Raw genomic sequence first — 17458 nt, 5'->3', positions numbered from 1 at the left:
TGTAGCTTGGTAACTACTATTTACATGTGGTATTGTAAACGCGAATCCTGTTGATAGATCTATCGGGCCTGACAACCCCAACCGGACTGGACGACCAGTATTCAACGGTTGCACAGTACTTCGTTTCGGTGACTACACTTGGTACAGTGTAGTGAGATTTCATAATAAAGGGAATATGCGACGTTGATTAAATGTTAAGTATGGTTATCAAGTGCTCAACCACTTAGAATATTTTTATTAAAACGTTTATGTATATGAAATCTTGTGGTCTATATTTATAACGCTGCTAGCATTAAACCTATATCTCACCAACTTTATGTTGACGTTTAAAGCATGTTTATTCTCAGGTTCCTAGAAGTCTTCCGCTGTTTGAATATATGTTAGAGAAACCATGTGCATGGAGTCATACATGTTTTATTCGAGGAAGCATTGCATTCACAAAATCATCACCATGTATTTATTTTGACTGCATTGTCAACGGAAGTATTCTTGTAAACTGTTATTTACGGTGATTGTCTATATGTAGAAATCATCAGATGTCGAAAACATTGAATTTTAAATATTCATTTATGGTATATCTTTTCAAAAGAATGCAATGTTTATAAAACGTATCATATAGAGGTCAAATGCCTCGCGATGTAATCATATGTTATTGTATTCGTCCCTATGGATTGGGTTGGGTCATTTCCGAAACCATCAGGTCTACTACAACAACCTGAAATCCCGGAATGGAAATGGGAAAACATTACCATGGATTTCATTACTAAATTGCCAAGGACTGCAAGTGGTTATGATACTATTTGGGTAATAGTTGATCGTCTCACCAAGTCAGCACACTTCCTGCCAATAAGAGAAGATGACAAGATGGAGAAGTTAGCACGACTGTATTTGAAGGAAGTCATCTCAAGACATGAAATACCAATCTCTATTATCTCTGATAGGGATGGCAGATTTATTTCAAGATTCTGGCAGACATTACAGCAAGCATTGGGAACTCGTCTAGACATGAGTACTGCCTATCATCCACAAACTAATGGGCAGAGCGAAAGGACGATACAAACGCTTGAAGACATGCTACGAGCATGTGTTATTGATTTCAGAAACAGTTGGGATCGACACCTACCTTTAGCAGAATTTTCCTACAACAACAGTTATCATTCTAGTATTGAGATGGCACCGTTTGAGGCACTTTATGGTAGAAAGTGCAGGTCTCCGATTTGTTGGAATGAAGTGGGGGATAGACAGATTACGGGTCCGGAGATAATACAAGAAACTACCGAGAAAATCATCCAAATTCAACAAAGATTGAAAACCGCCCAGAGTCGACAAAAGAGCTACACGGACAGTAAAAGAAAAGATATAGAGTTTGAAATTGGAGAAATGGTCATGCTTAAGGTTTCACCTTGGAAAGGCGTTGTTCGATTTGGTAAACGGGGGAAACTAAATCCAAGGTACATTGGACCATTCAAGATTATAGATCGTGTCGGACCAGTAGCTTACCAACTGGAGCTACCTCAACAACTCACGGCTGTACATAACACTTTCCACGTCTCAAATTTGAAGAAATGTTTTGCTAAAGAAGATCTCACTATTCCGTTGGACGAAATCCAAATCAATGAAAAACTTCAATTCATTGAAGAACCCGTCGAAATAATGGATCGTGAGGTTAAGAGACTTAAACAAAACAAGATACCTATTGTTAAGGTTCGATGGAATGCTCGTAGAGGACCCGAGTTCACCTGGGAGCGTGAAGATCAAATGAAGAAGAAATACCCGCATTTATTTCCAGAAGATACGTCAACACCTCAAACTGCTTAAAATTTCGGGACGAAATTTATTTAACGGGTAGGAACTGTAGTGACCCGAACTTTTCCATGTTTATATATATATTAAATGAAATTGTTATTTACATGATTAAGTGTTTCCAACATGTTAAGCAATCAAACTTGTTAAGACTTGATTAATTGAAATAGGTTTCATATAGACAATTGACCACCCAAGTTGACCGGTGATTCACGAACGTTAAAACTTGTAAAAACTATACGATGATATATATATGGTTATATATATAGTTAACATGATTTTATTATAAGTATGTATCTCATTAGGTATTTTAACAATGAGTTATATACATAAAGATGAGACTATTAATTTAAGAAACTCGAAAACGATATATATAATGATTATCGTTATAACAACGTATTACTAGGTACATATGAATCATATTAAGATATTGATACACTTGGTTAATTATGTTAAATGATAAGTAAATATATTATTAAGTATATTAACAATGAAATACATATGTAAAAATAAGACTACTAACTTAATGATTTCGAAACGAGACATATATGTAACGATTATCGTTGTAACGACATTTAACTGTATATATATCATACTAAGATATATTATATATCATAATATCATTATAATATAACAATTTAACATCTCATTTGTTATAATAAACAATGGGTTAACAACATTCAACAAGATCGTTAACCTAAAGGTTTCAAAACAACATTTACATGTAACGACTAACGATGACTTAACGACTCAGTTAAAATGTATATACATGTAGTGTTTTAATATGTATTCATACACTTTTGAAAGACTTTAAAACACTTATCAAAATACTTCTACTTAACAAAAATGCTTACAATTACATCCTCGTTCAGTTTCATCAACAATTCTACTCGTATGCACCCGTATTCGTACTCGTACAATACACAGCTTTTAGATGTATGTACTATTGGTATATACACTCCAATGATCAGCTCTTAGCAGCCCATGTGAGTCACCTAACACATGTGGGAACCATCATTTGGCAACTAGCATGAAATATCTCATAAAATTACAAAAATATGAGTAATCATTCATGACTTATTTACATGAAAACAAAATTACATATCCTTTATATCTAATCCATAGACCAACGACCAAAAACACCTACAAAAACTTTCATTCTTCAATTTTCTTCATCTAATTAATCTCTCTCAAGTTCTATCTTCAAGTTCTAAGTGTTCTTCATAAATTCCAAAAGTTCTAGTTTCATAAAATCAAGAATATTTCCAAGATTGCAAGTTTACTTCCAAGTTTTCTAAATCCATTCCAAGTAATCATCCAAGATCAAGAAACCTTTGTTACTTATAGTAGGTTATCTTTCTAATACAAGGTAATAATCATATTCAAACTTTAATTCAATTTCTATAACTATAACAATCTTATTTCGAGTGGAAATCTTACTTGAAATTGTTTTCGTGTCATGATTCTGCTTCAAGAACTTTCAAGCCATCCAAGGATCCTTTGAAGCTAGATCTATTTTTATCATTTCCAGTAGGTTTATCCAAGGAACTTGAGGTAGTAATGATGTTCATAACATCATTCGATTCATACATATAAAGCTATCTTATTCGAAGGTTTAAACTTGTAATCACTAGAACATAGTTTAGTTAATTCTAAACTTGTTCGCAAATAAAAGTTAATCCTTATAACTTGAATTTTAAAATCAACTAAACACATGTTCTATATCTATATGATATGCTAACTTAATGATTTAAAACCTGGAAACACGAAAAACACCGTAAAACCGGATTTACGCCGTCGTAGTAACACCGCGGGCTGTTTTGGGTTAGTTAATTAAAAACTATGATAAACTTTGATTTAAAAGTTGTTATTATGAGAAAATGATTTTTATTATGAACATGAAACTATATCCAAAAAGTATGGTTAAACTCAAAGTGGAAGTATGTTTTCTAAAATGGTCATCTAGACGTCGTTCTTTCGACTGAAATGACTACCTTTACAAAAACGACTTGTAACTTATTTTTCCGACTATAAACCTATACTTTTTCTGTTTAGATTCATAAAATAGAGTTCAATATGAAACCATATCAATTTGATTCACTCAAAATGGATTTAAAATGAAGAAGTTATGGGTAAAACAAGATTGGATAATTTTTCTCATTTTAGCTACGTGAAAATTGGTAACAAATCTATTCCAACCATAACTTAATCAACTTGTATTGTATATTATGTAATCTTGAGATACCATAGACACGTATACAATGTTTCGACCTATCATGTTGACACATCTATATATATTTTGGAACAACCATAGACACTCTATATGTGAATGTTGGATTTAGCTATACAGGGTTGAGGTTGATTCCAAAATATATATAGTTTGAGTTGTGATCAATACTGAGATACGTATACACTGGGTCGTGGATTGATTCAAGATAATATTTATCGATTTATTTCTGTACATCTAACTGTGGACAACTAGTTGTAGGTTACTAACGAGGACAGCTGACTTAATAAACTTAAAACATCAAAATATATTAAAAGTGTTGTAAATATATTTTGAACATACTTTGATATATATGTATATATTGTTATAGGTTCGTGAATCAACCAGTGGCCAAGTCTTACTTCCCGACGAAGTAAAAATCTGTGAAAGTGAGTTATAGTCCCACTTTTAAAATCTAATATTTTTGGGATGAGAATACATGCAGGTTTTGTAAATGATTTACAAAATAGACACAAGTACGTGAAACTACATTCTATGGTTGAATTATCGAAATCGAATATGCCCCTTTTTATTAAGTCTGGTAATCTAAGAATTAGGGAACAGACACCCTAATTGACGCGAATCCTAAAGATAGATCTATTGGGATTAACAAACCCCATCCAAAGTACCGGATGCTTTAGTACTTCGAAATTTATATCATATCCGAAGGGTGTCCCGGAATGATGGGGATATTCTTATATATGCATCTTGTTAATGTCGGTTACCAGGTGTTCACCATATGAATGATTTTTATCTCTATGTAAGGGATGTGTATTGAAATATGAAATCTTGTGGTCTATTGTTACGATTTGATATATATAGGTTAAACCTATAACTCACCAACATTTTTGTTGACGTTTAAAGAATGTTTATTCTCAGGTGAATACTAAGAGCTTCCGCTGTTGCATACTAAAATAAGGATAAGATTTGGAGTCCATGTTTGTATGATATTGTGTAAAAACTGCATTCAAGAAACTGATTTCGATGTAACATATTTGTATTGTAAACCATTATGTAATGGTCGTTTGTAAACAGGATATTTTAGATTATCATTATTTGATAATCTACGTAAAGCTTTTTAAACCTTTATTTATGAAATAAAGGTTATGGTTTGTTTTAAAATGAATGCAGTCTTTGAAAAAAGTCTCATATAGAGGTCAAAACCTCGCAACGAAATCAATTAATATGGAACGTTTTTAATCAATAAGAACGGGACATTTCACTAATATTGCGTACATGTTTGCAGAGATGAAGATGAATAAAGTGCTCACCGCGGAGGACATTGCGGCCATTTCATTCCGCAAGCAAAATGTCAATGAGCCGCTTGAGCAGGAAAAGACTGGTGAGAATGAGGAGCCAACACCTGCCACCTCGGGCAACAAACGCAAAGCTGCCGACACTACCCAAGCCAAGCAGAAAAAGAAGAAGCTTACCCCCAAACAGGCGAAGGACATGCAGAACGACAACTTTGTCTCCGTCGACCCGGCATCTGCAGATCTCCCCCTCCTATCACCGGTAAGCATCTCTTTCCTTGCGCAACATCTTACGATTTACCTCATGTGCTAACTAGTTACTGATTTGCAGAGCATATTGAGGAGACGCATCACACCCCACCGCGAGTCAATCCGGAGCTCGAAACTACCACCGAGTCAAAAGACAAGACGATACACCTGGACTCCGAGTCTACACCAACCCCGCCACACGGTAGCTTCCGTTTGGCAAACTTGGCACAGCTCACCCAGTCATCGGCGGAAAATGCCGCAGAGCAATCCGCCTTCCTTCAACAAATCTTCCCGGCTGAGTTCCGCAACAAACTAACCGTACTGCCCTTTAATCAAGCGCACAACGCTTTCATCCAAAACGGCCTCGTCTTTTTTGGCATGTTTGCGGATCAAGCCCGCCGGTCCACTAACTTATATCAAGTGGCCGTGCGTAAAGAAAGAGAGCTAGGACTGCTGTAAGCGGGCGTCGACCAGGTCAAAAAAGACAGGGATGCCGCAGAGGAGGCGCGCAAAACGGCGGAGGCGACTGCGGTAGAAACCAAAACTGCCCTGATTGAGGAGAGGAAGAAAAACCGCGAGCTGGTTGGTGCGGTTGACCAAGCTAAGGGGGAGACTGAGTGTCTGTGGATAGAGCTGGAAAGGGTGAACAGGGAGAAGGATGACGCGGTGACTTGCCGTGAATTGGCAGAAGCGGACTTAACAAAACTTCGCACCGCTCTTCCTACCATTGCGCAGAAGGTGATGGATTCCGGGCCAGTATCCGACAAGTTTAACGCCTACGTTGATGCGGTGAAGGACCACGAAATCAACAAGGCAGTGCTGGAGGTGATTCAAGCTTGCGGTCTGACACCGCCGTACCCTGACACCGTACAAAAGAAGCTAAAGGAGGGTACGGCCACGGTGGTAATGGAGGCGGAAGAAGCCATCATAGCCATCCCAATCCCCCTGATCAATGCTTTTGTTGCGGACCCGAATATGTCGGTTGACGGGTTCCTCAAGGAGGATTATTAGTGATAGCTTGTAATTGTTTGCGCCGTAAGTCCTATGTTCAGGCAGGCAATTTGAAACAGATATGTAATATCTTAATTTTGTATATATGATACTATTTTGTGCATGCGTTGTGTATTAATTGTTTATATATCGCGAATCAAAACAAAGAACTAACCGCATGCCCACGCGCATAGTTAACCAAAACTTATGCGTATGCGCAGGTACTGCGTAAAATAAACCAATACTTTAGCAATTTTACCTTTAACAATTTAGACTCAAAAGCTACTGCGTTATTGCTTGTCATGTGCTAGAGGTGCACTTTAGCTGTATGGTAAGCAATGCAACTAAAAACAAACCAATGCTTTTATACTTTTGAGTTCCTCAAGCAAACCAATGCAAGAGTAATCACGCACAAGCAAACCAATGCTTGTATTTTTAAGTCGACTTGGCAGCCATCTAGTCTGCGTGGCGCTTGGCTGGGGGAAAACCAATTCCCTTCGCCTGCCGTTAATGTCTAGCCTTGTAACCAAACAGGCTTCTGCCGCACGGGGGCTAGAGGACACCCCTTAAGTAGGCAGGAACCGCATACAAAAAGAAATAAACAATAAAAGTATGCGCGAGTAAATATTCAATTGGCATTAATCATGATTACAACTACGACACATCCAAACGGACGGAAAATACATAGAAAAAATAATGCGCGAAAATAAATTGGAGTGATCAAGTCCATCCAGCTACATATAACATTTTTTCAATAATGTCGCGTGTCAAGTGCGTTTCACCGGTTTTCCATCTAATGTCTCGAGATGGTAGGCCCCGGTTTTGCTTGCTTTTGCTACCCTATACGGACCTTCCCAGCGGGGGCCCAATTTCTCAGTATCCTCCGCATGACTTGCGTCATTCTCACGCCAAACTAAGTCCCCGTACTTATAAGAGCGCGAACGCACATGCTGATTGTAGTACTTTGCAATTTTCTGCTTGTTATTGGCTTCGTTTACCGCCGCAGAGAGTCTGCGTTCTTCAAGCAGATTAAGATTTTCCCGCAAAGCTTCTGAGTTATTTTGTTCGTCAAAATTCTGTATGCGGAACGTTGGTACCCCAATCTCCGCGGGCACAACAGCTTCTGACCCGTAAACCAAACTGAATGGAGTTTCGCCAGTGCTTGCTTTCGGCGTTGTTCTATGTGCCCACAAAACTTTTGGTAGTTCATCCACCCAACCAACTCTGCCATGGCCCAATCTAGCTTTGATTCCGGCCACTATATCCCGGTTGGTGACTTCGCACTGGCCATTGGCCTGCGGATGCGCAACGGAAGTAAAAGTTTGCTTAATATTAAGCTCTGCGCACCAACTACGAAAAGGATCCCCCGTAAACTGTGTACCGTTATCACTAACGATTTCGTTTGGTATGCCGAATTGACAATGTCTTCCCATACAAAGTTTCGCACCCTTTTCCCGAAATTGTTGCCAGCGGTCGCGCTTCAACCCACTTCGTGAAATAATCGATTGCAACAATCAAGAATTTGATGTTTCCTGCGTGTACAGAGTATGCGTTATATACTGACGTAAATAGCATATGGTATAAAATAAATGATAATATTACCTCGGCCTTTTGGAAATGGTCCGACTATGTCAATTGCCCATTTGCAGAATGGCCATGGTGAGGAGACTGGTATCATTGGATGCGCTGGTGCCCTGCTGATAGGTGCATGTATTTGGCAGGATTCACATTACTTAACTATTCGCGCAGTATCTGCGTACATTGTGGGCCAATAATAACCTAGCCGCATAATTTTTGACACTATAGACCTGTGCCCTGAATGAAGAGCACATGCACCCTCATGCACCTCGCGTATAACCTCCTCTGCCTCTTTCGGACCAATACATCTTAAGTGCGGCCCTAAGTAATTTTTTAGATATAGGACATCACCCTCAAGAGCATACAGTGGTGCCTTGATGCGGACCTTCTTCGCATCAACGGAATCCGCAGGTGACATGCCGTCCCGCAGGAAAGCAATAACAGGTGTCATCCATGTTGAGCTGGATTCCTCAACAGGTGCTACCAAAGGCATCATAACAATGGATTTCGCATGCAGTTCTTCTATAAGAACTTTCTTCCCAGATGATCAAAAGCCAAAGCAGCCAATTTGCTAAGCGCATCCGCTTTCTTATTTTGCCCCCGCATCACGTGGGAGATTTGAAAAGCTTCGAATTGGTCGGCGAGGTTATGAACAAGCGATAAATATTGCTGTATGGCAATGTCGTGCGCTTCAAAGTCCCTGCTGACTTGACTACATACCAGCTTTGAATCCACATAAGCGTGCTTAACATTCAAATTATGCGCAATGCGCATACCCGCTAACAGAGCCTCATATTCTGCTTCGTTGTTCGTAACGGTGAAATTAAACCTTAGCGCATATGTATGCTCTTCACCTTCCGGACCAGTTAAAATTACACCCGCACTCGCGCCAGCTGCGCTGCAGGCACCATCGGTATATAACTCCCATGGTGACAGAGTTGGTGCATATGTTCTGCTGATGCCTCAACATCCGCAGGTAACTCCGCGAGGTAATCCGCAAGTATTTGGCCCTTAACCGCGCTTCGCGAAGAAAAATTTATTTCATGCTCCCCTAACTCAACAGCCCACTTAGCCATTCGGCCAGAGATTTCAGGTTTATAAAGTACCTGAAACATAATATGATTGCGTTAGTCAATGCGGTATTCCCGGTCATTGCCGCAAATTAGGCTTTTACCAACCTGCTTGATTGGCTGATCAGTTAGAACCACAACTGGGTGTGCTTGAAAATATCGGCGCAAACGCCGCACCGTGTGGACTAGCGCATACACTAGCTTTTCTATTGGTGCATAGTTTACTTCGCTTGCTGTCAGCGTCTTACTTACAAAGTAGACCGGCATTTGCGTCTGAGAAAACCTCAGCATTAATTGTATACGAAATAAATAATTCACTAGTAAAAGGGAATGGATTACCTTTTCGCGATCTGCGATAAGAACCGAGCTGATTGCTTCTTTTGATACCGCAAGGTACAGCATAAGCGTTTCTCCTGTTACTGGCGCGGTGAGTGTTGGTAATTCAGCGAGCACCTTCTTCATCTCCTGAAAAGCTGATTCCGCCTCCTGAGTCCATACAAAGTCTTTTTTCTTTAAGCAATTCTTCAAAGTATTGAAGAATGGCAATTGTCGCTCTGCGGCCTTCGACAAAAACCGCGTGATCGCCGCAAGCTTCCCGGTTAGACTCTGCACGTCTTTCTTTGTTTTCGGAGATGGCAAACTATCAATGGCTTCAATCTTTTTGGGATTTACCTTGATTCCCCGTGATGTCACCACATGACCTAGAAACTTGCCTTCCTCTTCCCCAAAACTACACTTGAGCGGGTTAAGCTTCATGTTTATTCTTCGTAGAGACGCAAACGTTTCTAGGATGTCCGCGAGCATTTCTTCTTCAGTGTTGCTCTTAATTACCAAGTCGTCAACGTACGCTTCAAGATTCCTGCCAATTTGGTGTTTGAATGCCGCATCAATTACGCGCTGATAGGTTGCGCCTGTATTTTTTAATCCGAAGGGCATCTTCTTATAACAGTAGATACCTTGCGGGGTATGAAAAGCAGTTTTGTCCTCATCTTCCGCAGCCATTAAGATTTGGTGATAACCTTTGTATGCATCTAGAAAACACTTGTACCGAAAACCTGACAGTGATTCCACCTTCCAATCTATCTCCGGGAGAAGATAGTTGTCCTTAGGACATGCTTTATTAATATCCTTAAAATCAACACACATCCGCCAGTTACCGTCAGCCTTTTTCACTAACACAGGATTAGCAACCCATGTTTGATAGCGCACTTCCCACAAAATGTTTGCTTTGACTAGGTTATCTACTTCTGCGCACAACCAATCACTGCGTTCAAGAGCCATATGCCGCTTATTTTGCCTAACGGGCGTGAGTGATGGATTAACATTCAATTTATGTTCCGCAATATCTTGCGGAACCCCAGTCATGTCTGATTCGCCCCACGCGAAAACATCTGCGTTTGCGGATAATATTCCATGTAGCTTAGCCTTGGTTTCAGATGACAAACCTGCGCTGATTTTAATTCGCTTATCCGGATGTAAACGATTCGCTATGACCGCACAGTTTGCGAGTTGTTCCCCTACGCTGGGAGTGCTGATAGGCACAACTGAGCCACACAACTCGGTTATTTGATGTGACGCAATCGTGGCAACGCCTCCCACGGTAGGAAACTTAATCAAGCCATGCACCACTGATGGTATAATGTTAAAACGCGGTATGAAGTTTCTTCCTAGCAGTGCGTTATAATGCGAAGTCGATCGGACCACATAAAAATCAACCAACTCATGTCTGACCATCTGTGGATTCCTGTCATCCGCAAGCTCTACCATCAGCTCTATAAGCCCTATCGGCCATGAGCTTTCTCCGGAGAACCCAGATAACGTGATATCAGACTGGCGTAGCTGCGTCTTAACTTCTGCAGGAAAGAAACGATAGCAATGCTCGTACATAATGTCAACGCCACTCCCAGTGTCAACATGCATGCATTTAATTTGTACTCTGCAAGAAGGGATGCGACACTTGATGATAATCGGCTCATTAATTGTGTCGATTGACATGACAGGAGGGAAAGTAATTGGAAGAAGTTCCCAATCCTGCTGATCACTGTACTTTCTCCGCTGGCTAACTTTCTCTACCTCGACCATATTGATGGTTAAGTCAGCGCTTTTTGTTTTATCAACTTTTTGCCATGCGAAAGTTTTAGCCTTTGAACCTTCCTCCGCAGTTTTTCCCTTATCCTTCTTAGGTGGTTTCAGGTGATCCAACTTGACTGCACGCAGTGCTTCGAGCACTCGTTCCATTAAGTTTTTACACCGATTAGTGTCATGACCGTAGTCATCATGGAATTCACAATACTTTGTTTTATCCCGCTTACCAAATTCTGTAAGCGGAGTTGGGACCGCAAAGTTCGCGCACACTGGTTCGGTTGCCAAAATTTCTTTTGCCGTTTTGGACAAACTTTTAAGCAGCGCATAGTTCTGATTGTTGATGTCGCGCTGATTATTGTTTCGATAATTACCACTTGATTTCCCTTTATCATTCCTGATAGGACCACCGCTAGGATACCTTCCGCGAGAGTTATTGCCACGATTTTGATCACGCGAACGATCATCATCGTCTTTCCTCTCGTTGCGTGAACTAGCTGTTGGAATATCATTATCTTCGCCACTCCACATATAGTCATGGCATTCATTAAGCGCTTTCGCATAAGTTGTTGGGACCGTATGGCGCAGACGCCTTACCAGCGTTGGATGACGTTCTGAGTTTATACCATGTATGAGTCCGGAAATCTGTTGCTCTGGCTTGAGATCTGGTATGCGCAGACACTCATTAGTATATCTTGTGAGAAATTCACCCAAAGATTCCTTAGACTTCTGCGCAATATCATGACACTCGATATGAGTGAGCTTGCGTGGCCTCTGATTCTGATATTGCAGTAAGAATTTAGTCCGCATATCCATAAACCCGGCTATACTACCCGCCGGCAGTTTATTAAACCATTCACGAGTAATACCCTGCAGTGTCATTGGAAATATCTGACACGCAACCGGATCCACCCAACCTTGAGTGCGCATTGCGCCTTCAAAACGCTGTAAGAAGTCATCCGGATCAGTTAAGCCATTGTAAGTACCCAACGTATGAGGTATCTTTGGCGCAGATGGAAACGGATATGTAGTTATATGCAGAGGAAACTTATCAAAGGTAGTTGGTAGCTCAAAAGGTGGTTTAACAGGGTCACCTTTGAGCCCTGCGAAGAAACGCCTCATCATATCCTGAACAAAATCAGGTTGTGAAAATAGGTGGACCATGTCAGGAGGTGCCGCCTGCATAAATTGGCTTGCGAGATTCGCCTGCCCCTGAATATTTTGCCATGGCTGCCCTGGCGTTTGCGGATACAGCCAAGGCTGATTTGGGAAAGAAGGCAAGCTTGCAGACGCAGAGTATACGGGTATCTGAAAAGGTGCCGAAACCTGTGGCGCAGATGCCTGTGAGACCTGAGGATATGCCGCTATAAGCCCAACCGTATGCGCAGTGCTTTGCTTTTCTGCGGTTATCGGCGTCCAATGAGAATTGGCATCCGGAATGACACCGAACCCCCAACTATTAAGTAATGCCTGCGCATCCGCAGGAGTTAAAAACTGCGAAATTGGACGCGGTGGTTGCCAAGGTTGCAACGGTGTAAACTATGAATTATGCTGAACACTCTGCGTCTGTAGAGGGATTGAAACCGTGGTACTATAAATAGGTACCTGGCCGCAGCATACTACGTGCGGACCTACTGTTTCACCGCCAGTGCCTACCAAGATGACCCTTGGATCCACTGCGGAAAAATCCAACCGTGTGGTGGTAACCGGCGAGTTTGCCCTTGGCGGTGTAATCCCATCTGGATATATCGGCTTATACCTCTGAAAAGGCTCGCTGGATACAGGTGGAAGATATGGCGCGTACCCCGCCCCCGTAGTCATAGCCTGCATATGCTGACTGCCAGATGGTGTGTTTTGATTATCCGTGTGAGTACGTTCCGACGAGTCCCCAGAAGTCATGATACTGTTAAAAGAAAAAAATTCAAAAAATTTCGTGAACAATAAGCCTTATAATTCAAAACCTTTTAAAAGAGAAAGCAATTAAACAATCTTGAACTAATTCGACTCTCAATGAAAGCACCACTTGATCATGCATATTTTTACCATAGGGTTTAACATGCCTACTCAATGCGTTAGTGGGGTTTAAGGATCTTAGAACAAGGCTCTCCGGTCCGGCTACCGTGAATAACCCTGGCCGACATGATGATGTCGGCGAGGTGGCCAAGTGATTAAGTCCACCTTTGATAGCGATCGCTGATCAGAAGGCCCCAAATAAGGTTGTAGGTGCTAGTTTAATGAAGAACTAACCTGTTAACCTTGAAAAGACGAAGAATGATGCTTAATTGCGTAAGGCGTATGGCAGATGATAGTTACGTAATGTGATGATGCTTAGAATGATAGTTAGGGTTTGTATATATAGGCAAACCCTAATTCTAGAACCATCCGAGATATTGGCAATCCTTTCCATAACAAACTCCCCCGAATCACTGATGTAATTATGGAAAAGATATTTACGTGTTAGCCAGGTAATCGCTGTACCGAGAACAAAGGCATCAGATACGAATCCGCATACCGCATAACGCACACAAACACACGCATACGCACACTAGTAAGCGCCCGTATACATATGAGGTGCGCATGCGGGTTGCGGTATCATTAGTCACAATCTCAAAATCTACACCTTCAACTTTCCACTTTCACACTGGTACAATGACCTATCCTCATTACTATGAAATCCTAGGTCTAGGGATGGCAAAAAGACCCGCATCCGATGGATAAACTCGAAACCCGGCATTTTTTGGGTGGGTTCGGGTCCGGGTTTTCGGGAAATGGGCCGAGTATGGAGATAGTTTTAATTTTTTATGCGGGTTCGAGTATGGGGATGGGCTTAGATATAAACCCGCATACCCAGCCAGTATACCCGACCCATATACCCGAACCGAAGGAAATTTTAAAATTATTTATAAACATTAATAAAATTTAACAATATTAATATAAGCTACAATGTCATATTATACTATTGTTCGATATTTATATATAGTCATTTAGATTTAATACTCATTTTAATAACATTATTGAGTAACAACGGAGATATTCGATACCCGCGATAAACCCGGTAGCCCGAGTGTTAGTAAGTAAATGGGGATCTCCGTTTACCCGTGGAGAAACCCAATAACCCGATGGTTAATAACTTAATGGGGACCCGAAGGGTCCGGGTCCGAGATTGGGACAAGGTTTCTTAACCGGGTTCGGGTCTGGGATTATCTAAACCCGGCCCAAACCCGACCTGATGCCATCCCTACCTCTCTCCCTTCGTCTTTATCTCTTCCTTCCTCTTCTGTTTTCGACTATCATTGTGTTAGAAATTAAGGACTCAATCAAGACAAGTGATTGATCACAATCACTAACTCACAGATGACAAACGAATAAAAAACATAAACGTTAAATAAATAGTAAACAACACAAAGGATTTAACGTGGTTATATCTCAACTCCAAACACAATGAAAAGTTTAGTCCACGGGCGCAAACCAAAGATTTTCTTCTTATTATTTCGCGCACACAATTACATGTTACATAGGGATGTATTTATAGGGCAAAACGAAATAAGAAAACTTCTAGACCAACTTGACCTGCAAGCCAAAATCTCGCGTTTCGCGAGCTATGCCTCGCGTTTAGCAAGCCACATCCAAACTCGAAATCTTGAATCCAAACGCGAGATTTTCAGCTTCCAGAAAGTTCGATCCCTGCCAACTTTCTCGCCATCTGGACTCCAATCTCGCAACGCACGAGATTCCTGCAGCTATTTCTTTTTCGTTTGTTTAAACCTATCCACACTCAACAATCTCACACTTCGAGGCTTTGAACAAACCCATACCAGATTACCATCTCGACTTCATTAAACATATCCATCTATACCCCCCAACAAAACTTGGCAAAGCCCCCAGTTGGTGGCCCATGTTAGAGGTGCAGTGGGCGGGTTAATGTTACATTATACACATTACACACATTACTACATTAGTAACTGTAAATAAACTCAACGATTTTAAACATATCATATCATGTCCACTACTAAACATCGGTGATACTGATAAAAAAACACTAAAAAAAACACACATAAAACTAAAAACATAAACACACAACTTAACTAAATTAAACCTATCATGAAATATATATATTTCATGAAGCTAGCTAGATACTTTATTCTCTTATTATTCGCAACAAACCAACACCTTCATACCCAATCACCCCACATCTTCATTAATTAAATCATCTAACTATCTACTTAACAAGCCCCAAATTGATAATACCCCATGCAGTTGTTGGCCAAGACTTGTCTTTAGCCTTATTCAACATCACCCTACTCCAAGCCACCCACCCTTCCCATGATATTCTTTTGTCCCAAGAACACCCCCATTCCAACAACAAACTCAAACCCTTTTCAATCTCTTTTTCACCCTCTTCAAACCTCCCTTTACCCAAATAAACCTGACCCAACAACACATGCGGCTCACCCACAAATGGGTTCAACTCAATACACTTAACCAACTTCTCCTCATCCTTTTCCTTCTTACCCTCATCACACCCATCATCATAAACCACCTCCCAGTATAAGTCCCTAGCCTTAATCTGATCACTTGCATCAAGAATCTTGCTACACTTTTCGAAAACCGGTGGGACCACTAGCTCGATATCTTCGTCTCGTTCAACCCCACCACCACTCTTTTTACCTTCTTTCATTGAAATCTCTTCTTCTCGAACCAAAAGCGTGTAAACTGCACCCATTCTTGAAGCTGCATTCATCCATAAACCTGGCTTCCCATTTCCAGGATACAATGTTTCATACCGACTTTCGGTTAATTCAAGTCGACCGTTCCAGTTTTCATATAAAACATCCTGAAAACCGAAATATTGTTCACTAATATCGGCTAATGTCATGAAAAGAAACACACCAATCATTCTTCTTGAAACCAAAATCTCTTCACCTGTTACATAATGTTTTCCAATCACCCCATTTTTCGGAATAAGTAAGTTAACCTTTTTACGCCATTTTTCCTCACTATCAAACACACCTTCTTCGTTAGCATTCGCTAACGAAACCTCAGAAGCTTCTAGAAACTCTACAAGCTCTGACTCAGTAAACTTACAAATAATATCTTTATGGACAAGAGATTGGCGATGAACAACACAAAACAAATGAGCTAATCTTTCGGCTTCTTCACCGATAAGACTACGAACTTTGTCCCTTTCGGTTTCGGGGTTGAATAGTACAATGTTACTGTAAGAGTTTGAGTAAACAGAGTGAAACAGGGCGCAAAGTGCGATTGAATCAGGGGCGTTCCACAGCTTAATGATGCGGTACACGTGGCGCAGGTGGTCTAGGAAGCTTCCTGTACGATGGAAACATTCACCTGCTCCGGTAGAGCATAAAATGGAGATTAAGGACGGAAGCTTTGGATCTATTTTTTCTAATTCTTCACGGAGGAAAGGCTTAGCCAATCCCAAAAGGATTTGAAGTTTTTGGTTAGTTGAAATTGAAGGGGACATGGCCGAAGGCATTTTGGGTTGTTTATTTTTTGGTTAAGGTTGATATATGGTGATGGCGGAGATGTTTAGGAACCAAATTTATGGAGGATGCCACCAAAAAATGACAAAAATTCACCCTGGATTTTACCTTTATTTGGATGAAACATGTCGAGCATGGATTGACAAGTGTGCGAGTTTGAAATAAACGTGTCCAAAATGACAATAAATTAAAACGCTACTTTTTGAGAATGAACTATGGTGTAATAAATGTGAATGTATAAAGAACATGAAGATATAAGAACATGAAGTGACTAGTGCGTAAAACAATATATTGTGTGAGATAAAAATATATCTTGGTGTAGTATGTTTGAAGAATATTATAAAGAAAAATCAAAATAAAATGAATATAACTATCTCATTCGTTTCAAAATAATTGTATTTATAAAAATTTATTTGATTTAAAATATAATTGATAAAAATCAATGTTACCATTATATTCAAGGTAGTTTTATTTTATCAGTAACCATGATTTGAACTATAATTTTGTAGTGACCCGAACTTTTCCATGTTTATATATATTAATTGAGATTGATATTTACATGACTAAATGTTTCCAACGTGTTAAGCAATCAAACTTGTTAAGACTTGATTAAATGAAATAAGTTTCATATAGACAATTGATCACTCAAGTTGACCGGCGATT

General features: G+C 40.3%; 1 protein-coding gene across 1 annotated transcript; it reads right to left on the bottom strand.

The window, feature by feature from the left end:
* Positions 1–15510: 15510 nt before the first annotated feature.
* Positions 15511–16788, bottom strand: LOC139842557 (uncharacterized). The gene has a single exon (XM_071832680.1). It carries the CDS (start codon positions 16786–16788, stop codon positions 15511–15513), a length of 1278 nt encoding a protein of 425 aa, XP_071688781.1.
* Between the last annotated feature and the right edge of the window lie 670 nt (positions 16789–17458).

The sequence above is a fragment of the Rutidosis leptorrhynchoides genome, chromosome 4, assembly GCF_046630445.1.
Source record: "Rutidosis leptorrhynchoides isolate AG116_Rl617_1_P2 chromosome 4, CSIRO_AGI_Rlap_v1, whole genome shotgun sequence".
Classification (NCBI taxonomy): domain Eukaryota; kingdom Viridiplantae; phylum Streptophyta; class Magnoliopsida; order Asterales; family Asteraceae; genus Rutidosis; species Rutidosis leptorrhynchoides.
This window is presented reverse-complemented; position numbering and strand designations above follow the sequence as displayed.

Coding starts and splice junctions, on each gene's coding strand:
- LOC139842557 (XM_071832680.1), bottom strand. CDS start 16,788: ATGCCTTCGGCCATGTCCCCTTCAATTTCAACTAACCAAAAACTTCAA.